Raw genomic sequence first — 16432 nt, forward strand, 5'->3', positions numbered from 1 at the left:
TAGTTGTACTGGACTCAGTCTGGTGGAGGCGTGGTAGTTGTGGTCCATTAGTCCTTTGGACTTATCTTTTCCTTGTATCTTGTTTTCTTCATTCTCCCTTGCTCCCGAAGAGGTGAGACCAGTGGAGTATCCTAGATGGCTGTTCACAGGCTATTAAGACCCCAGACCCTACTCACCAAGATAGAATGTAGAACATTTTCTTTATAAACTGTGTTATGCCAATTGAGCTGGATGTTCCCCAAGACCATGGTCCCCAAAGTCCTCCGCCCAGCAATTCAGTCCCTCAGGGAGTTTGGATGCGTCTATGGAGCTTCCATGACCTTTCCTTGTACAGGTTGTACCACCTCCCCCAGTATTGTGTACTGTCTTATCCTTCATCAAAGTTACCACTTATCTACTGTCTATTTAGTATTCCCCCCAACCCCTCCCATCCCTTGTAACCAACAAAGATTGTTTCTTTTTGTGTGTAGATTTTTTCATGAGTTTTTACAGTAGCAGTCTCATAAAATATTTGTCCTTTTCTGACTGACTTAGTTCACTCAGCATAATGTCCTCCAGTTTCATCCATTAACTCAAATTTTTAATGTAAGAGGCATATGGCAGTTTGTTCCTAAGTATGAGCTGTGTGCAAGTCAGATGTTTGTAACCTGGGGACTGCCTGTACTGTGAGGTTTGTTTTTAAATAACAAACTTTAAGAAGTAATAGAAGTTTATTGCAGGAAAATTTGGAAGCTATTCACAATGGCAACCCCTCACCCATAGTTCTTAGCCCCCTTCCCTGCTTTTCTCCATATTACCATTACCATCTTATATACTGTATATTTTACACTATCGTCTCCCCTAGAAGAACATAAACTCTATATAAAATCAGGGGTTCGTTTTGTTCATTGCCGTATCCAAAAATATGAAGAGGTGCTAAATACTTGTTGAAATAATAAATAAGGTGGGAAAGGATAAAAAATACAATATTTACCTATAATTTCACCACCCAGGTATGACCCCTGTTAACATTTGTGTTTCCTTCCCTCTGGAAGGGGGGAGGGCAGTTACTTCGGTTTTGGCATCAGTGAATCTACACAACTGGAGTTTCCTTTTAAAAAAGTTTCAAAACACTTTTATTGGCTCTACAGTATCTCATCATGTGGGAGGCAGGGAGGGCCTCGCTCTGGCTCTCTTCAGCACCTTACACACCACACGCTTAACCACTGGCCGAGTTCGGAGAACCCGCTTGCTGCAATCCCACTAATCTCGCTCATTCCCTTTACAACAGCCACCTCCAGCCTGCGACGTCATCACGCTGGGACGTAGACGCCTAGGGCCGCGGCGCCTCTCGTAGTGTCTGACGTCATGGCGTAGAGCCTAGCAACAACGCAGGCTCCCAGTCGAGTCCGTTATGGCTGCTGCCGCCTTAGGGAGGGTGAGGGGGGCCGCGCAAGGGAAGCTGCTGCCCTGGCTGAGCATCCAGGCCCCTGGAGGAATGGCGCGGCCGCTGGTCTTGGCGCTCCTGTTTGCGTCCGCTACGCTGCCCAGTGGTAAAGGGGACGCGGGGGCAGGGCGGCCGCGGGCGCGAACCAGGAAACCGGCAGGGCGGGGAAAAAGGCGCTTCCGAGGGTCCAGAGACGGCGATGTCAAGATGGGCTAGTGTCTCTACGGGCCCGAGGAGGGAGAGTAGAGTGTTTGAAGGAGTCCGAGGAGGTGGGGTCTCTAGGGGCCTGAGAAGTGGAGTTGAGAGATGCAGGGACACAGGGAGCAGAGTGTGTAGATGGGCGGGGGAGGGTGGTGTCTAGAGGGACTTAAGAATGGTTTGCCACAGGCAGTGGTGGTGCTAGGGTCTCCAAAGTTCCGAGGAGGCGGGTGTTAGGAGAGTCTGGAAGAGGGGATCGAGGACATGGGGCTGAGAAGATAACCAGGGTTGGGAGGGGTGGTGTCTGGAGAGAGTCCCGAGGTGGGGGGACTCAGGGATCTAGAGGGAACAGGGGAAGGTGAGAGTTTTCCAGAAGGCGTGAGGTCTGTGATAAAGACCAAGGGAGCAGGGAAAGTAACCAGACTGAGCTGCTGGAATATTTCGGATAGCGAAAGTGAAGGGGAAAGAGCTATATTCGGACACTGGTGCATCTCTGAGATCTGGGAGTTTCTGAGCTTGGCAAAGAGCCAGAATCCTCGGGCACTGGACTTCTTAGGGGCTTGGAGGAGAGGAGTTCCGAGACCAGGGAGATTCTTTGTAAACGTGGCCCTGTGTCTTGGGTGAAAAGGACAATCCTACCTCTTTTTATGGATCCGTGGGATTTGATTGAATAGGATTTTTCTTGCAAATGTTACATTGTGAATCAAGACATTGAAAGCTTTATTGAGAAATGAGGAAATCTGTAAAGCGGGACCTGAGACTTAGTGGGAAGAAGTACACTAATAAGAATTTATAATGACCAAGCAGTATCTAGTTTTGTAGTTCCTTTTTTCTTTCAGGCCAAAACACAATCCTGCTCTTCTCCCTCAATATTTTTTGGGTTTTCAGATGAAAAAGAGCGTGAACTGGATAGTGTTCTCACACTTTATTTAACAAGGACTGCCCAGCCACACATTCCTCTACCACAGTACTATGGGCACATCCTTATGTTTCCCTGGTAGCAATAAGGGCAGCATAACTCCTGGACCACCCTCCCAGAAGTGTTTGCAAGTCTGTGGGAAGGGCTGAAGTCCATTTTCCCAAGACCCTTTCATCATTTGTAAAATGTAATGAGGATTTCCCTTGTTGATGCAAATATTGCTGTTCCTAAAGTACTTAAATTAGCATAATTGTTTTGATCATTTAATCATCTAAGAAAAAATGACATTTAGACATTTATATTTCCTGCTGGAATGCTTAAGAGGTATGGTTGGAGGATATATATCTGGTAACTGTAGTTTCAGAAACAACTTTTTCCCCCAAGAGATGATTGAAAATCTTGTGATGGGGGCTAGTGACAGGGGGTGTGCAGTATTAAGGTGTCCTTCTGTCTTTGTCTTTATTTGTTAGGGCCCCGTAAAGACCCTAGATACTATGCAGTGAAGTAGGAGGTAGAACACAGGCACTAAACCTGTTATTAGGCCAATTAGCTGGAATGTCCCATGAAACCATGATCCTAAACCTCCAAACAAGGAACCAAATCCCATGAGGTTTTTGGTTGTACATAAGCAGCCTTAGCAGCCACTCTTTTTTTTTGTTGTTGTACATATATCTATCACAACTTTTGCCAATTCAACTTTTTACAGGTGTACAACTTACTAACTTATTGACAGCAATTACAATAATCAGTTATGCAACTCTACCCTTAATCGATGTGATATTTCCGTTACTGTTAACACCCCCCTTTCCTCTCCCTCCTGCCCTTGGTAACCACTAATAAACTTTGGCCTTTATACATTTGCCTTGTCTTTTTATATAAGTGAGGTCATACAGTATTTGTCTTCTTGTGATTGACTTATTTCACTCTGCATAATGTCTTCCAGCTCCATCCATATTGTAGCATATATCAAGACTTCATTTCCTGGCTGAGTAGTATTTCATTGTATGTATGTACCACATTTTGTTTATCCATTCATCTGTCCATGGTTGTCTAGGTTGTTTCCTCCTTTTGGCTATTGCGAATAGTGCTGTAATGACATTGGTGTACAAGTCTCTATTTGAGTCTCTGCTTTCATGTCTTTTGGGTGTATACCTGGGATTGGAATTGCTGGGTCATATGGTAGTTCTATTTTTAGTTTTTTGAGGAACTGCCACACTGTTTTCCACAGCGGCTGTACCATTTTGCATTCCCACCAGCAGTGGGTAAGTGTTCCAATTTCCCCACATCCTCACCAACATTTGTTATTTAAAATTTTTTTAATCTTTGCCATCCTGGTAGGAGTGAAATGGTGTCTCACTGTGGTTTTGATTTGCATCTCTCTGATGGCTAATGACACTGAGCATCTTTTCATGTGTTTGGTGACCATCTGAGTGTCCTCTTTGATGAAATGCCTATTCAAGTCCTTGGCCCATTTCATGATTGGGTAAGGCAGTTTTTTAAAGGGACCAGAAGAAGAGGAGAATTAAATTTAGGTAATTTTATTTTTAAAACGTTAAGTTTTAACTAGAGAGGTAATACTAAATAGGAAAGGGTAGAAATGGAAGACTTAAAAGTCTAAAGTAATGCGTGTGTTTGTGGAAGCTCAATAATTAAATTCATAAAGTCAGAATTTCCACTTCGTTGTTCTGAATGCTCTTCATATCTAACTGGATAAACTTCTCTGAAGGAGAAGAGATTAAAGAGGTAATCTAATTTGAACTAAATCTTTCAGATGAATTACTTCCAAGTTTTCACTCCTTGAAAGTACATATTCTGCTCCTACTTGGTGCTAGGTATTAGTCTAACAATAAATAGGGTGACATTGGTGGAAGTATCCTTACAAGAATGAGTGGGGTTTTGACTGGCTGAGAAGCGTGGTAAGGCCTTTTCAGGCAGGGAATGCAGAAGGTTCAAAGATGCTACTTGGGACGAAGTGTTGGATTTGTGGTGAGAGTTGGATCAAGAGCATAGTCAATAAATACTTATTTGAATGTCTTCTTCCTGTTAAGTAGGCAATAAGGATAGAGTAATTAGGGAGATTGGTAAGAGCTAATGATAGTGAGGTGATGGGGGCCAGATCATGTAGGATCTTGTAGACTGTTAAAGACTTTGACTTTACCAAGAGAAATGGAGAGCCATTGGAGGGTTTTAAGCAGAGAAGACATCTGACTCAAGTTTTAGCAGGATGACTCTGGCTGCTGTGTACAGAGTGAACAGTTGGGGTTAGAGTGGAAGCAGGCAGATCAATTAGGAGGCTACTTCAATAATCCAGGTGAGATAATGGTGGCTTGGACCAGGCAGAAGCAGTGGAGGGGTGAAAAGTTATTAAATTCTGTGTGTCTTTTGAAGGTAGAGTAGCAGAGTGAATGTAGGGTGTTAAGAAAAGGATGACTACAAAGTTTTTGGCTTGAGCAATTAGAAGGATAGAGTTACCATTAACTGAAATAGAGAAGACTATGGGTAGAGCAGATACTTGTGTGTTTTTGTTTTGAGTGTGGAGTAGAAATTCCTTTTTTGAATTTAAAATTTATTTTGAGATAATTATAGATTCACATGCAGTTGTAAGAAATAATGCAGAGAGATCACGTGTACCCTTTACCCAGTTTCCCAAACTAGTAATATATTACAAAATACAGTATCACAACCAGGATATTAACATTGATACAGTCAAGATACAGAACATTCCCATCACCACACATGCCTCATGTTGCCCTTTTATAGTCACACCCACTTCCCTCCTGTACCCACCCCCTCCTGAACTCCTGACAACCACTGATCCGTTCTCCATTTCTATAATGTTCCTATTTCAAGAATGTTGTATGAATGGAATCATGCAGTATGTAACTTTTTTGCATTGGTGCTTTTTTTTTTTTTTTAACTCAGCGTTATTCCCTGGTATGATAATTCCAAGTTGTTGCATGTGTCAATAGTTTGCTTCTTTTTATTGTATGGATGTACTATAATTTGTTTAACCATTCACTCAAGGTGTCTGAGTTGTTTCCAGTTTTTGGCTTTTATGAATAAAGCTGCTATAAACATTTGAGTACAGATTTTTGAGTGAACTCAAGTTTTTTTTGTCTGGGATAAATGCCCAGGAATGTAATTGAGATATAGGTCTACAGTTTTTTTTTTTTTTTTTTTTTTTGATTTTGGTAATCAGAGTAATATTAGTTTCATACAATGAATTGCAAAGTGTTGTCTCCCCTTCTATCCTCTGGAAAAGATTATGTAGAATTAGTGCTAATTCTTTGTTAAACTTTGGTAGAGTTCTCCGGAGAAACCATCTGGGCCTGGATATTTATTTTTTGGGAGTTTTAAAATTATGAATTCAGTTTCCTTAATAGTTATAGAGCTATTCAGATGAAGTATTTCATATTAGATGAGTAATGGTAGTTTGTGTTTTTCAAGGAATTGACTCATTTTCTCTAAATTGCCAAATTTATGTATGTAGAGTTATTGCTCTTATTCCCTTAGTTTCCATTTGATGTCTGCAGGGTCTATAGTGATATCCCCTGTTTCCTTCCTGATGATGGTAATTTGTGACATCTCTCTTTTCTTTTTTTTTGTTAGCCTTGCTAGAGGTTTGTCAATTTTACTGACATTTTTCCCCCAAAGAACCAGTACTTTGTTTGGTTGATTTTTCTCTACCGCTTTTTTGTTTTCAATTTCATTTATTTCTGCTCTTTATTATTTCCTTTCTTCTTCATGATTTGGATTTCTTTTGCTCTTCTTTTTCTAGGTTCTTGAGGTGGGGGCTGATGACTGATTTGAGACTCCCTCTCTTCTAATGTATGCATTTAGTGCTATAAATTTCCCTCTCAGCACTGCCTTAGCTGTGTCCCACAAATTTTGACATGCTGTATTTTAATTTCTATTCAGTTCACCGTATATATTTTTAAAAACATTTCCTTGAGAGTTCCTATTTGACCCTTGGCTTATTTAGAAGTGTGTTGTTCAGTTTCCGAGAGTTTGGAGATTTCCTCTTATCAATTTCTAGTTAGATTTCACTGTGGTCAGAGAACACATTCTTCATCATTTCAGTTCTTTTAAGTTTGTTAACATTTGTTTTATGGTGCAGAATATGGCCTAACATGTATATGTTCTATAGGCACTTGAAATGTTTTTGGGTGGACTGTTCTATACATGTGGGTTAGACTCTGTTAGTTGATGGTGTTGTTGAGTTTTTCTGTATCCTTGCTGATTTTCTGTCTAGTTGTTCTATCAATTTTTGAGAGAGGGGTGTTGAAATCTCCAGTTGTAGTTTTGGGTTTGTCTGTTTCCCTTTTCAGTCCTATCAGTTTTTGCTTCAAATATTTTGCAGCTGTGTTGTTTGGTGCATTCATATCTAGGATTGCTATGTTTTCTTTGTGTATTGACCCTGGTATTTTCTTTGCTCTGAAGTTTAATATGATATTAATATAGTCATGTTTGCTTTCCTTTTACTGATGTTTGCATGATACATCTTTTTGCATCCTTTTACTTTCAGTCTGCCTATATTGTTATATTTGAAGTGAGTTTCTTGTATAGAGCTGGATCTGCCAAATATGTCTTTTAATTGGCATATATTTAGACTATTTACATTTAATATAATTATTGATATATTAGAGCTTAAGTCTGCCATTTTATTATTTTCTTTGTCTTTAGTTTCCAAAAGTTTAATTAGGATGTGTCTTACTGGGGATTTCTTTCAGTTTATTCTGTTTGGTGTTCACTCAGCTTCTTGAATCTGTACATTTATTTCTCTTCCAAATTTGAGAAATTTTCACTGTTCAGCCATTATTCCTTTGGACACTCTTTCAGCTCCACCTTCTCTTTCCTTCGCTTCCAATCCAATGAGTGTTAGATCTTTTGTTATAGTCCCACAGGTCCTTGAGGCTCTGTTCTTTTTTTTTTTTCCAGTCTGTTTTTACTGTGTTATTCAGATTGGGTAATTTTTATTGCTCTATCTTCCAGTTAACTGATTCTTTCCTCTGTCCCCTTCCTTCTGCTATTGAACCTATCCACTGAGTTTTTTTTATTTCATTGATTATATATATATATTTTTACTGTCCAAAGTATTGTTTATTTACCAACAAGAAATTATTCCTTAGCCCACATAAGGTCAGTGACAACTTTCATGGAACTCAATCCAAAGAAATTCTTTACATTCCAAAATCATTTTGCCCTCTGAAAGATACCAGCTTTCCTCATCTCCTCAAAATCCTTCATGGAATCATAATTTCTATAAAAATCTGCATATGCCTTCTTTCTTGGTTCAGCTACTGCAAACTTGTAGAAAGTTGCAACCCCCAGGGACGCAATGAATGCTCCAGTAATGTGAAATCACAGCCACTTGACCAGAAGGCCTCGTATCTGAGGTTTTGCCAAAACACTGGAAGACATGGTGGTTCTTCTCCCTCAACACCAACGTCCTTCTGGACTGATGGAGAAACGGGTAATTGATTATATTTTTTAGTTCTAAAATACCTATTTGGGTCTTTTTATCTTCCAGTTCTTTGCTAGGGCTTTCTACTTTTTCATCTATTTCAAGCGTGTTTGTAATTGCTTGTTGAAGCATTTTTATGATGACTACTTTAAAATCTTTGTCATATATTTCTGATATCTATGTTATCTGTGTTTTGGCATCTACGGTTGTCTTTTTTTGTTTAGTTTGAGATCTTCCTGGTTCTTGGTGTTACAAGTGATTTTTGATTGAAATCTGAACATTTTTGTTTTATATTATGAGACTCTGGATCTTATTTAAACTTTGTTTTAGCCGGCTCTTTATGATGCTGTTTTAGCAGGGGAAGTGGGGCGCGCATGTTACTTCCAGGTAGAGGTAGAAATGTTATTGTTTAAAAGTTTTCTTTCTTGCTAGGCTGCTACTCTCCTGCTTCTTTTGCTAGAGAGAGCAGGGTTGGTGGTGACCCTTTTTGTCTACATGCGTTGGCATGTCCAGGTTGCTGGCTTTTTCATCTCCAAGTCTGGTACACATGAAGCAAAAAGAAAACCTAGGGACCTTATCACCATGTCATTTCTCAGGTCCCACTCTAGGTTTCTAGCCACATGGCCTTCTCTCCACCTTTCAGAGTCTTCTTAAGTTATTTATTTATTTGTTTTTTAACTGCAAAGAAAATTTTATTTTCTATATCATTAGCCATGAATTTTGTCACTACAGAAATGCCGCATAGTGCCATTATCCAAATGTAGACCATTTTATGCTCACAATTCACTTCTGTAATTATAAACAGAATTTTCGTGATTTACATAAGTATATCTATCAGTGAAGATTTAACACTGAGATATAATCAAACATCCATAACATCTGATGTTTTACAGATAGTAATGGAAGAGACATTACTTTTAATCACATTTGAGTGACCTTATGTAAAAAATAAATCAATCATTTAGAAGTTCCAAATCTTCAAAGGAGTTTTTAAATGCACATCTAGAAATGGTTACAATGAGATTTTTAAGACACATCTTCCATATCCACATCCTCTTGTAATTTCTGTACCATTTTTTGTCTTCCAGCTGTTTTCCTTTGCCTGCAAGGGGAGCCCAGATAAGATGGATATTTTGCTTGACTTCTTTGATGTCCTGAACTTTCTGTAGCTCTTTATTTTTCTTTAACCTTTTCATTATAAATGTAGCCTGGCGCTTCTGTTTGATCTCTTCAACTCTCTTCATTGCTTCAATGGTTTTATTCCATAGCTCTTGCTGGTATTTGACAGGTTCACGTCTACGTTTTTCAAATTCAAATGAATTATCCACTGTAAGTTCTTTACCAGCTGCTTTCCGGAACGCTTTAGTCCACCTGAACTTGCGAGGATTGCGCTTCTTTTTAAAGTTTTTATGACATTTGGACTTACAGAATCTGAACACCTTGCAGTCGTTGCGGACGAACATCATGCCGTGGCCCGGGTAGATGGATCCCGAACAGAAATAACACTTCTCGATACGCATGTTGACCTGCTGTGGGTACCCACTAGCGAAACGCCGAGCTTGAGAGGATTAAGTTATTTTTATATATAATGTCCAAGGTTTTTAGTTGTTCTTAGCAGGAGGAATAGGGAAATGTATGTCTAATTCATCTTCCTGGGATTCAAAGTCAGAATTCATTTTTGAACGTGTTGATTTGAATGTCAGACATCTAAGAGGAAATGTCAAGTAGGCAGATGGATATATGAGTCTAGAGTTCTAGTAATTCATGGAAATCCTCTTCTGATTACTTCCTTTTTCTCAAAAGTTAGGAAGTGATGTCATCATTTGAAAAACGATGACATAGAAGATGTTGGAAGTTTGAGTATAGAGGAGAATGTGAATGTTGTTCTAAGGGAGCAGGAAGGTAAATGGACTAGGAAAATACAATATGCTTGCTAGCATCATTCAAAGTCTGCCTGAGTTTTTGGCATTGAATTTAAAATGAAATAAAAACAGTGACATCGTTGTGTATTTTTTTCCAGCTATGTTCATCTGCTAGGTGCAGATGGGGAGTAGTCAAGAGAGTTGGTTTTAACTAGGGTTGTAGCCTTCCAAGTGAGTGGGGCAAAGCGAATGAGGGGGAAGGGAGTTGGAGTTGGAGGTGTATGTAAAAGAGATTATAATGGTTGATCTCAGAATTTAATCTGGGTAAAGAGGGAAGAGAGTGCATGGTGGAGGGGAGAGGTAGTGGTGGTGGCGATGAGGGACTGAAAAGATGGCAGGATCAAAGGATGGCAGATCTGATGGAATCAGAGTATCAGAGAATAAACTGGAAGGACAGGAGATCATGCTAGTGAATGGAATACTTGAAATTGAGATTATGGAGGAGTTGTGATGTTAGATAATGACCATGGGAGTGAGAGGCCAAGATAAGGGGGGAGGGGGCTAGATCGTCAGAGGTGAGGAGGTCAAGGATTTTGAAATCAAGACAGGAGTACATGTCTCGGGTAGAATGAGAATAAGACAGGAGTGAAAATGATTGAGAAATGGATGTGAGCTGGGAGTTGGTGGAGGAAGGGCAGTGAGTGATAGCAGATAACATGAGAATCAAAGCTGGGGGCATTTAGGGAGGAGGAAGGGGAAATGGCCTGCAAGGGGCAATGAGGAGGAGGATAGGTCCCCTTCTCCAGACTCAGTGGTACAAAGGTATGGGAGAAAAAACAACTATTAATTGAAAGGGCTACAAGGAAAGCATGTCCTTCAGGGAGAGGCAAGTTTCAGTTATAACAAGAAATCAAAGGGTGAGAGAAGGAAGAGATTTGCTGACTGTGAATCTAGAGTGCACAGTGGAGGGGTTTCTGGGCATGGAGAGAGTGGGAGATGGGGATAGAATTATAATCAGGCCCACCTGTATTAGCTGTGTCCTTTAAAGATACATGATTATCCCAAAAGTTGAGTGTAGAAAAACAATTCTTTTAAAAATCAAGATTAGCTAGTTGGCACTCAGTTATTTTAATTTTATTTTAAACATATTTTCCCACATTTTGGCAGGAAAATGTATCAGAGAAATTGTACTTCATAAATGCTTGAATCATTACGTTGAGGTGATAAATGTAAAAAATCCTTTTTAATAATTCCTGTTAATAGTTATCTGAGTAATGTACTCTATTGTAGGACCTGCTTATTTCTCTTTTCTTCCAGTTAAAAATTTCAAAGAACCAACTATTAGAAATGTTTTAACAGAGTTTTACCAATTTACTAAGTATTTTCTGGGAGCCTCTATTCAGTTCAGTTGAGACCAGCTGTTTCTTTTCTTTCTACGTGAAATAGACGTCAACTGTGATACACAAACCAGAGTGTATTCACATAAACAAAGAGTTGTCTGTTAGATTGTTAATTTGTGTGCATGCACACGTTTGTGAAAGCCCTGGAATGACTTGGTTTAATCTTTAATACTGTGAAATATTTTACTTTGGTAGACTGTAAAATATTATCTAAGTATATTTAGGTCTCGTGACAGAGTCATGTTTTTTAAAGTATGAACTCCTTTAACAGGTATTACATCAGATTAGTATCTAATGAGACACTATTAAATTTCAGCAGGGATTCCTCTGAAGTTTTGGTATATAGAATTACTTATGTAAATAATTTTACCTTTAGTAAACCATGCAGAGTGGGTAGGAACATAGAGAAATAAGAGCTTGTGTGTATTTGGTACCATTCCTTATAACCTAATTTGCCTTTCATAATCTTTGAAATAGTCTATTCACACTTAGCTTTCAAGTTCTAGTTCCCATTTTTGTCCTTTAGGAGTGTTCCCTTTCTTCTCCCTAAGAATACTTAACGATTTTTTTTTTTTTTTTTTTAATTTGGGGGAGGGAGTCTTCCAGTTCTAGTATTACATAGAAATACTGTCTACACTTGCGTATAGCTTCTCTTGAATTGGTTGTATCTTGATGAAAGCATTTAGGTCTGAATTCCATATTTAGTTTGTGACCTGCTTGAGCCAGAATCAGCCACAGTCTGTCTGTGATGGGGTGGAGTTGAGGCAAGGATGACTTCAGTCTAACCTCCTTGTGAAATAAAAACAGGGCATGGGTAAGAGCTGTGTGGACTTTGCCATTGTGACCTAAATAAATCAGACCTCTCTCTTCTTTTGGTGGCAGGCTGTGTAATGAAGTAGGTCTTTTATGCTGCTGAAAGTTGTTATTATCTGGCAAAGCAATTGTTACCCGATTCATAATTGACTAGAAAGAAATGTAACTGATTGCTGTCTGTTGAGGCTTATTAACTAGCTCTCAAGAGAAAGTTGTAGGAATTTAGGAGAGAGAAGTGCTAAGTGATAGGCCTGTGAAAATTGAGGTAAATATGCTTTTAACTTTGTGGAGATAAAGTTGGAGATTGTAGTTGAATGTTCTTTGTTAATTTATTACAGCTCTAGCACTGGCTGATTCACCAAGCCAAGCTGTATCCAACCCAGATGTTTTTACTGCAAATGCGAGCGCTTTAACACGTGAAAACCAAACCAGATCTTCTGCTTCCCAGATCAGTACTACTGTCCCTCCCATAACTAGTACACAGAAAAGTGGAGGAGCATCTGTGGCCCCTCATCTCTCACCTACTACTTCTCTGCCCCAAGAGGACGCTGATAACAATGAAGATCCTAACATAGAGGAGGAGGTTCTTTTCACACTGAATAGTTCTCCAGCCACAGCCAAAGACACTCAGGACAATGGAGATTATGGAGATTACGACTGGACCGCCAGCCCCAGGGACGATGAGTCCGAGGAGACCTTGGAAGAAAACAGGGGATACATGGAAATTGAACAGTCAGTGAAATCCTTTAAGACCCCATCCTCAAATATAGAAGAGGAAGATAGCCATTTCTTTTTTCATCTTCTTATTTTTGCTTTTTGTATTGCTGTTGTTTACATTACATATCACAACAAAAGGAAGGTATGTTGGAAATTTTTCAGCCCCTCTAGTTGCCCTTTATTATCTCAGTCATATGTCTTATTAATGCTTTTGAAGATTCAGGGTTTTTAAAATTTTTTAAGTCAAGTTTAAATTGAAAGTAAATAGTGAGATGTCTATTCAGTTTATAAATCTGTATTTTACCAAATTGAAGAATACTTGACTACATGTGCTTCTAAGCAAAGAAGTAGTCAAATTTTTGATAATATTTTATTGTGTTTAAGGTAAAAATTTGGATAGCAAATTATGTTCCCATTTAATAATTTCTACACAAATTAATCAGTGATATTGGTTACAGTTTTCACAGTGTGTCCTTATTCTCATTCATTCTGTTCTGGTTGTACCATTTCCAGTTCAAATTATTTCTTAATGAGAAAAGCAAAGCCTCATTATTTTTTAAAAAAAGGTTTCATATCTTGATTTAGCATTGCTACTTCAGTGAGTATACTTGTGGAGAAAGATTAATTTAATACTTTTGTCTTTTAATTCATTTAGCATTGAACTTAATTATTTTTTAAATAACATTTTTTTTTCGTGTTTTTAAAAGTATTAGCTATTTATTTTAGGGAGTTCAGAAAATAAAAGTACAGAAAACTTAAGCTACCACCTAGTGCTGGGCATTAGTAATATTTGGTGTATTTCTAGTCTATAAATGTGTGTAAATATACACATATATGTGTATGTTATAAATTTTAAATGAATTTGATCGCATATGGTGATGTTTATCTTTTTAACTAAGAAATCATGAACATTTTCCATATCGTTAATATTCTTTAAAAAGATGATTTAATAGCTGCATGATTTTAGTCAGCTGTTTTCCTTGTTGCACATTTAGATTGTTTCCAGTTTTTGGTTCAGAAACAGTATCATGATGAACATTTCTGTACAGAAATATAATTCTGCCATGTTTTAAGTGACATAAGAATGTTTGTTGAATTACACTAGGCAGAGAACGCTTAAATAGGACTGGATGGATAATTTAATGTGGGGGTGCATCTTGGAATAGTTCAGCCTTTCAAAATATTTACTTGGAAATCATACACACAATTTCCTTTGTAAAGCTTATTGATCAGGAAATCTCAGTTCTTGACTTTACTGTAAATTACTTTGTGATTTTGGGGAAGTCACCTTCCCCTTTGGGCCTTGATTTTCATACCTGAGAAATGGCAACACTGGACCAGATAATTTCGAAATGCCTTCCAGCTTTGAGGATCAGTGCTCCTAATATTTTGTTTGTGGTTTTGAGTTAAAAAAACAAACAAACTCTTCTGGTTTTTGGTAGCTCAGTGTCTTCTTACAGCTAGCTTTGTAAATATTTTCAGTGGTTAAAATTTTGAATGACAGTAGTATTTTATCCTGGTGTTTAGAGTTGGGCCATCTCTCTTCTAAACGCCTAAGGGACTTGTTAAATAAGTGGGATCCTGGGCTCTGCTAAAATCTACTAACTCAACCTCTGAAAGTAAAGCCCAGGAATCTGAGTCTTTAACAAGCACTCCTTATATACATAAAAATTTGAGAAGCACTGTCTAGCCTTGTTTACAAGATAGAAAGCAAAATAGCCTTTTTGTTGTTGTTTTTTACTCTTTGTATTTGGGAATGTAGGAGAGAGAGAATTCAATTGTTATAAAAACTTGTACCGTATCCTCCATTTTTTCTTTTGCATATCTAATTAATTTTGTTTTATTTCAGATTTTTCTTCTGGTTCAAAGCAGGAAATGGCGTGATGGTCTTTGTTCCAAAACAGTGGAATATCATCGTCTCGACCAGAATGTTAATGAGGCAATGCCTTCTCTGAAGATTACCAATGATTATATTTTTTAAAGTACTGTGATTTGAGTTTGCTTATTATGTAATTTTATTTGCTTGACTTTTTATATGATATTGTGCAGATATTTGCCATAGGCAGTTGGTACTTAAATGGGAGGTGGGTCCCTCTTTATTTTGCCTTGGTGTTTTGCAAATTAAATTCACAAACAAGGAGTATATAATTTTTTATCTACACTTTTAGAGCTGAATTCAATCAGGTGTCCAAAATGTAGAGCTGAGCATTACCTTATATTTACTCTGTTAGTTTTTTTGTTTTATATTTCTTTACGTACTTCTGGAAGTATTTGTAATGTTACTTTTAAAAGATCCCAAACTTATAACAAAATCCTAACATACCTGGTACTGCTGGACTCTGATTCTCTCTCTGCCATCCAAATACTATTAAGCACACATTATTTTGTGCTTCCAAACTGGCATGTACAAGGATATATGTGATAATACTTTGCATTTAAGTAATAATTTTTTCTTTCAGGAAAACTGCTCTGGATATTTTTGGATAGTTTAAGCATAATTTAAGATGATGATATTGCTCAAATTGACCACACTTTTAGGTAACACATTAAATGTGTCCAGAAATTCTGGCAATAGAAACTTTGCAACTTGCAGTGGGCATAGATAAATGTTATAGGGATATTTTTTGTTTGAATTCCTGAATTAAATTCAGAGGTAGGAATTGTGGTAAAATATTAAATACATATGCAGTCGCTTTTAGCTAGCAGTTGATTGTAGCACGGGTTCCTCCAAGTCTTCATGCAAGGGGCAAAATGGAAAATTATATGAGATTTGCTTTCTTTGTTTATTATTTTATAGTAAGTTTGAATAAATCTTAGAGGCCAGTATCACTTATATAATACTGTATCGAGGTCTTTCAAATTTTAATTATACCTGAATGAAGTTGTTTGTATACATAAAGGATATATGTGTACACTGACCTTTTTTCCCCTTGTACTTGTTTTATTTTCCTTGTTTATTTACAGCGACTGGAAATTATTTACTGTATTTTATTTTTGCCTATCTTTCCGTCATAAAGAATTGATCAATATGTAAATATGTGATTTGAAGCATGGTTGACTTAAAGTGTCACTGTACAAGTTTTCAGAAAATGTAATCCCTAATATTCTTTAAACACCCACCTATAAAGCCCAGGCGAGTCATTGGGTATGTGCTTTGTATAGAGATGGAAGTCCATCATTTCTCCCAGGTGGACAATTTACTGTCCTGATAAGGAAGGGAAGCACAATAGAAATACACCTGAACTGTTTTATTGCAGTAATTTTTTTCATATTTGAAATTGTATTATTTAATATTTTGAATAAGATTTTAAAAAATAAACGGCAAAGATATAAATCCATGATTTTATTAAGTGTGTTTCATTTTAACGACGGCTTGGGGTCTTTAGGCATTTGGGTGCTGACAGAGGGGTAGGGCTATGTCTGGAAGGAAGCTAAACTGACTGACTTGGAATTGTTCCTCTGAGCAGTAGAACTCTGCCTCTGTGAATTCTGCTTAGATTTCTAAATCCATCTTTAGGTCTGATTTATTGCTAGGTGCTAAAGTTTATTGAAAACTGTAGCAAAGTAGGATTGCAAAAGAAGTAGCTAAATCAATATACTCTTTATAGCATTTTGGGCTTCCTGTTGTCTGTG

The 16432-nt window shown here is 37.8% G+C and overlaps 1 protein-coding gene and 2 pseudogenes across 1 annotated transcript; 1 reads left to right on the forward strand and 2 right to left on the reverse strand.

Moving 5' to 3' along the window:
• Positions 1–1352: 1352 nt before the first annotated feature.
• CUNH5orf15 (chromosome unknown C5orf15 homolog) lies at positions 1353–16135 on the forward strand. Its single transcript, XM_004384722.2, has 3 exons — positions 1353–1532; positions 12421–12941; positions 14649–16135. The coding sequence occupies exons 1-3, from the start codon at positions 1394–1396 to the stop codon at positions 14778–14780; spliced, it is 792 nt and encodes a 263-aa protein (XP_004384779.1). The 5' UTR covers positions 1353–1393; the 3' UTR covers positions 14781–16135.
• Positions 5705–7964, reverse strand: LOC111822075 (cytochrome c oxidase subunit 6C-like; annotated as a pseudogene).
• Positions 5705–10800, reverse strand: LOC111822074 (probable ribosome biogenesis protein RLP24 pseudogene; annotated as a pseudogene).
• Positions 16136–16432: the final 297 nt, after the last annotated feature.

The sequence above is a fragment of the Trichechus manatus genome, unplaced genomic scaffold (genome assembly GCF_000243295.1).
Source record: "Trichechus manatus latirostris isolate Lorelei unplaced genomic scaffold, TriManLat1.0 scaffold00127, whole genome shotgun sequence".
Lineage (NCBI taxonomy): Eukaryota > Metazoa > Chordata > Mammalia > Sirenia > Trichechidae > Trichechus > Trichechus manatus.

Excerpts from the sequence above, each read along its gene's own strand:
- CUNH5orf15 (XM_004384722.2), top strand. The coding sequence starts at position 1,394 with ATGGCTGCTGCCGCCTTAGGGAGGGTGAGGGGGGCCGCGCAAGGGAAG. Across the intron at positions 1,533-12,420 it reads GTCCGCTACGCTGCCCAGTG|CTCTAGCACTGGCTGATTCA; the intron begins GTAAAGGGGACG and ends AATTTATTACAG. Across the intron at positions 12,942-14,648 it reads CATATCACAACAAAAGGAAG|ATTTTTCTTCTGGTTCAAAG; the intron begins GTATGTTGGAAA and ends GTTTTATTTCAG.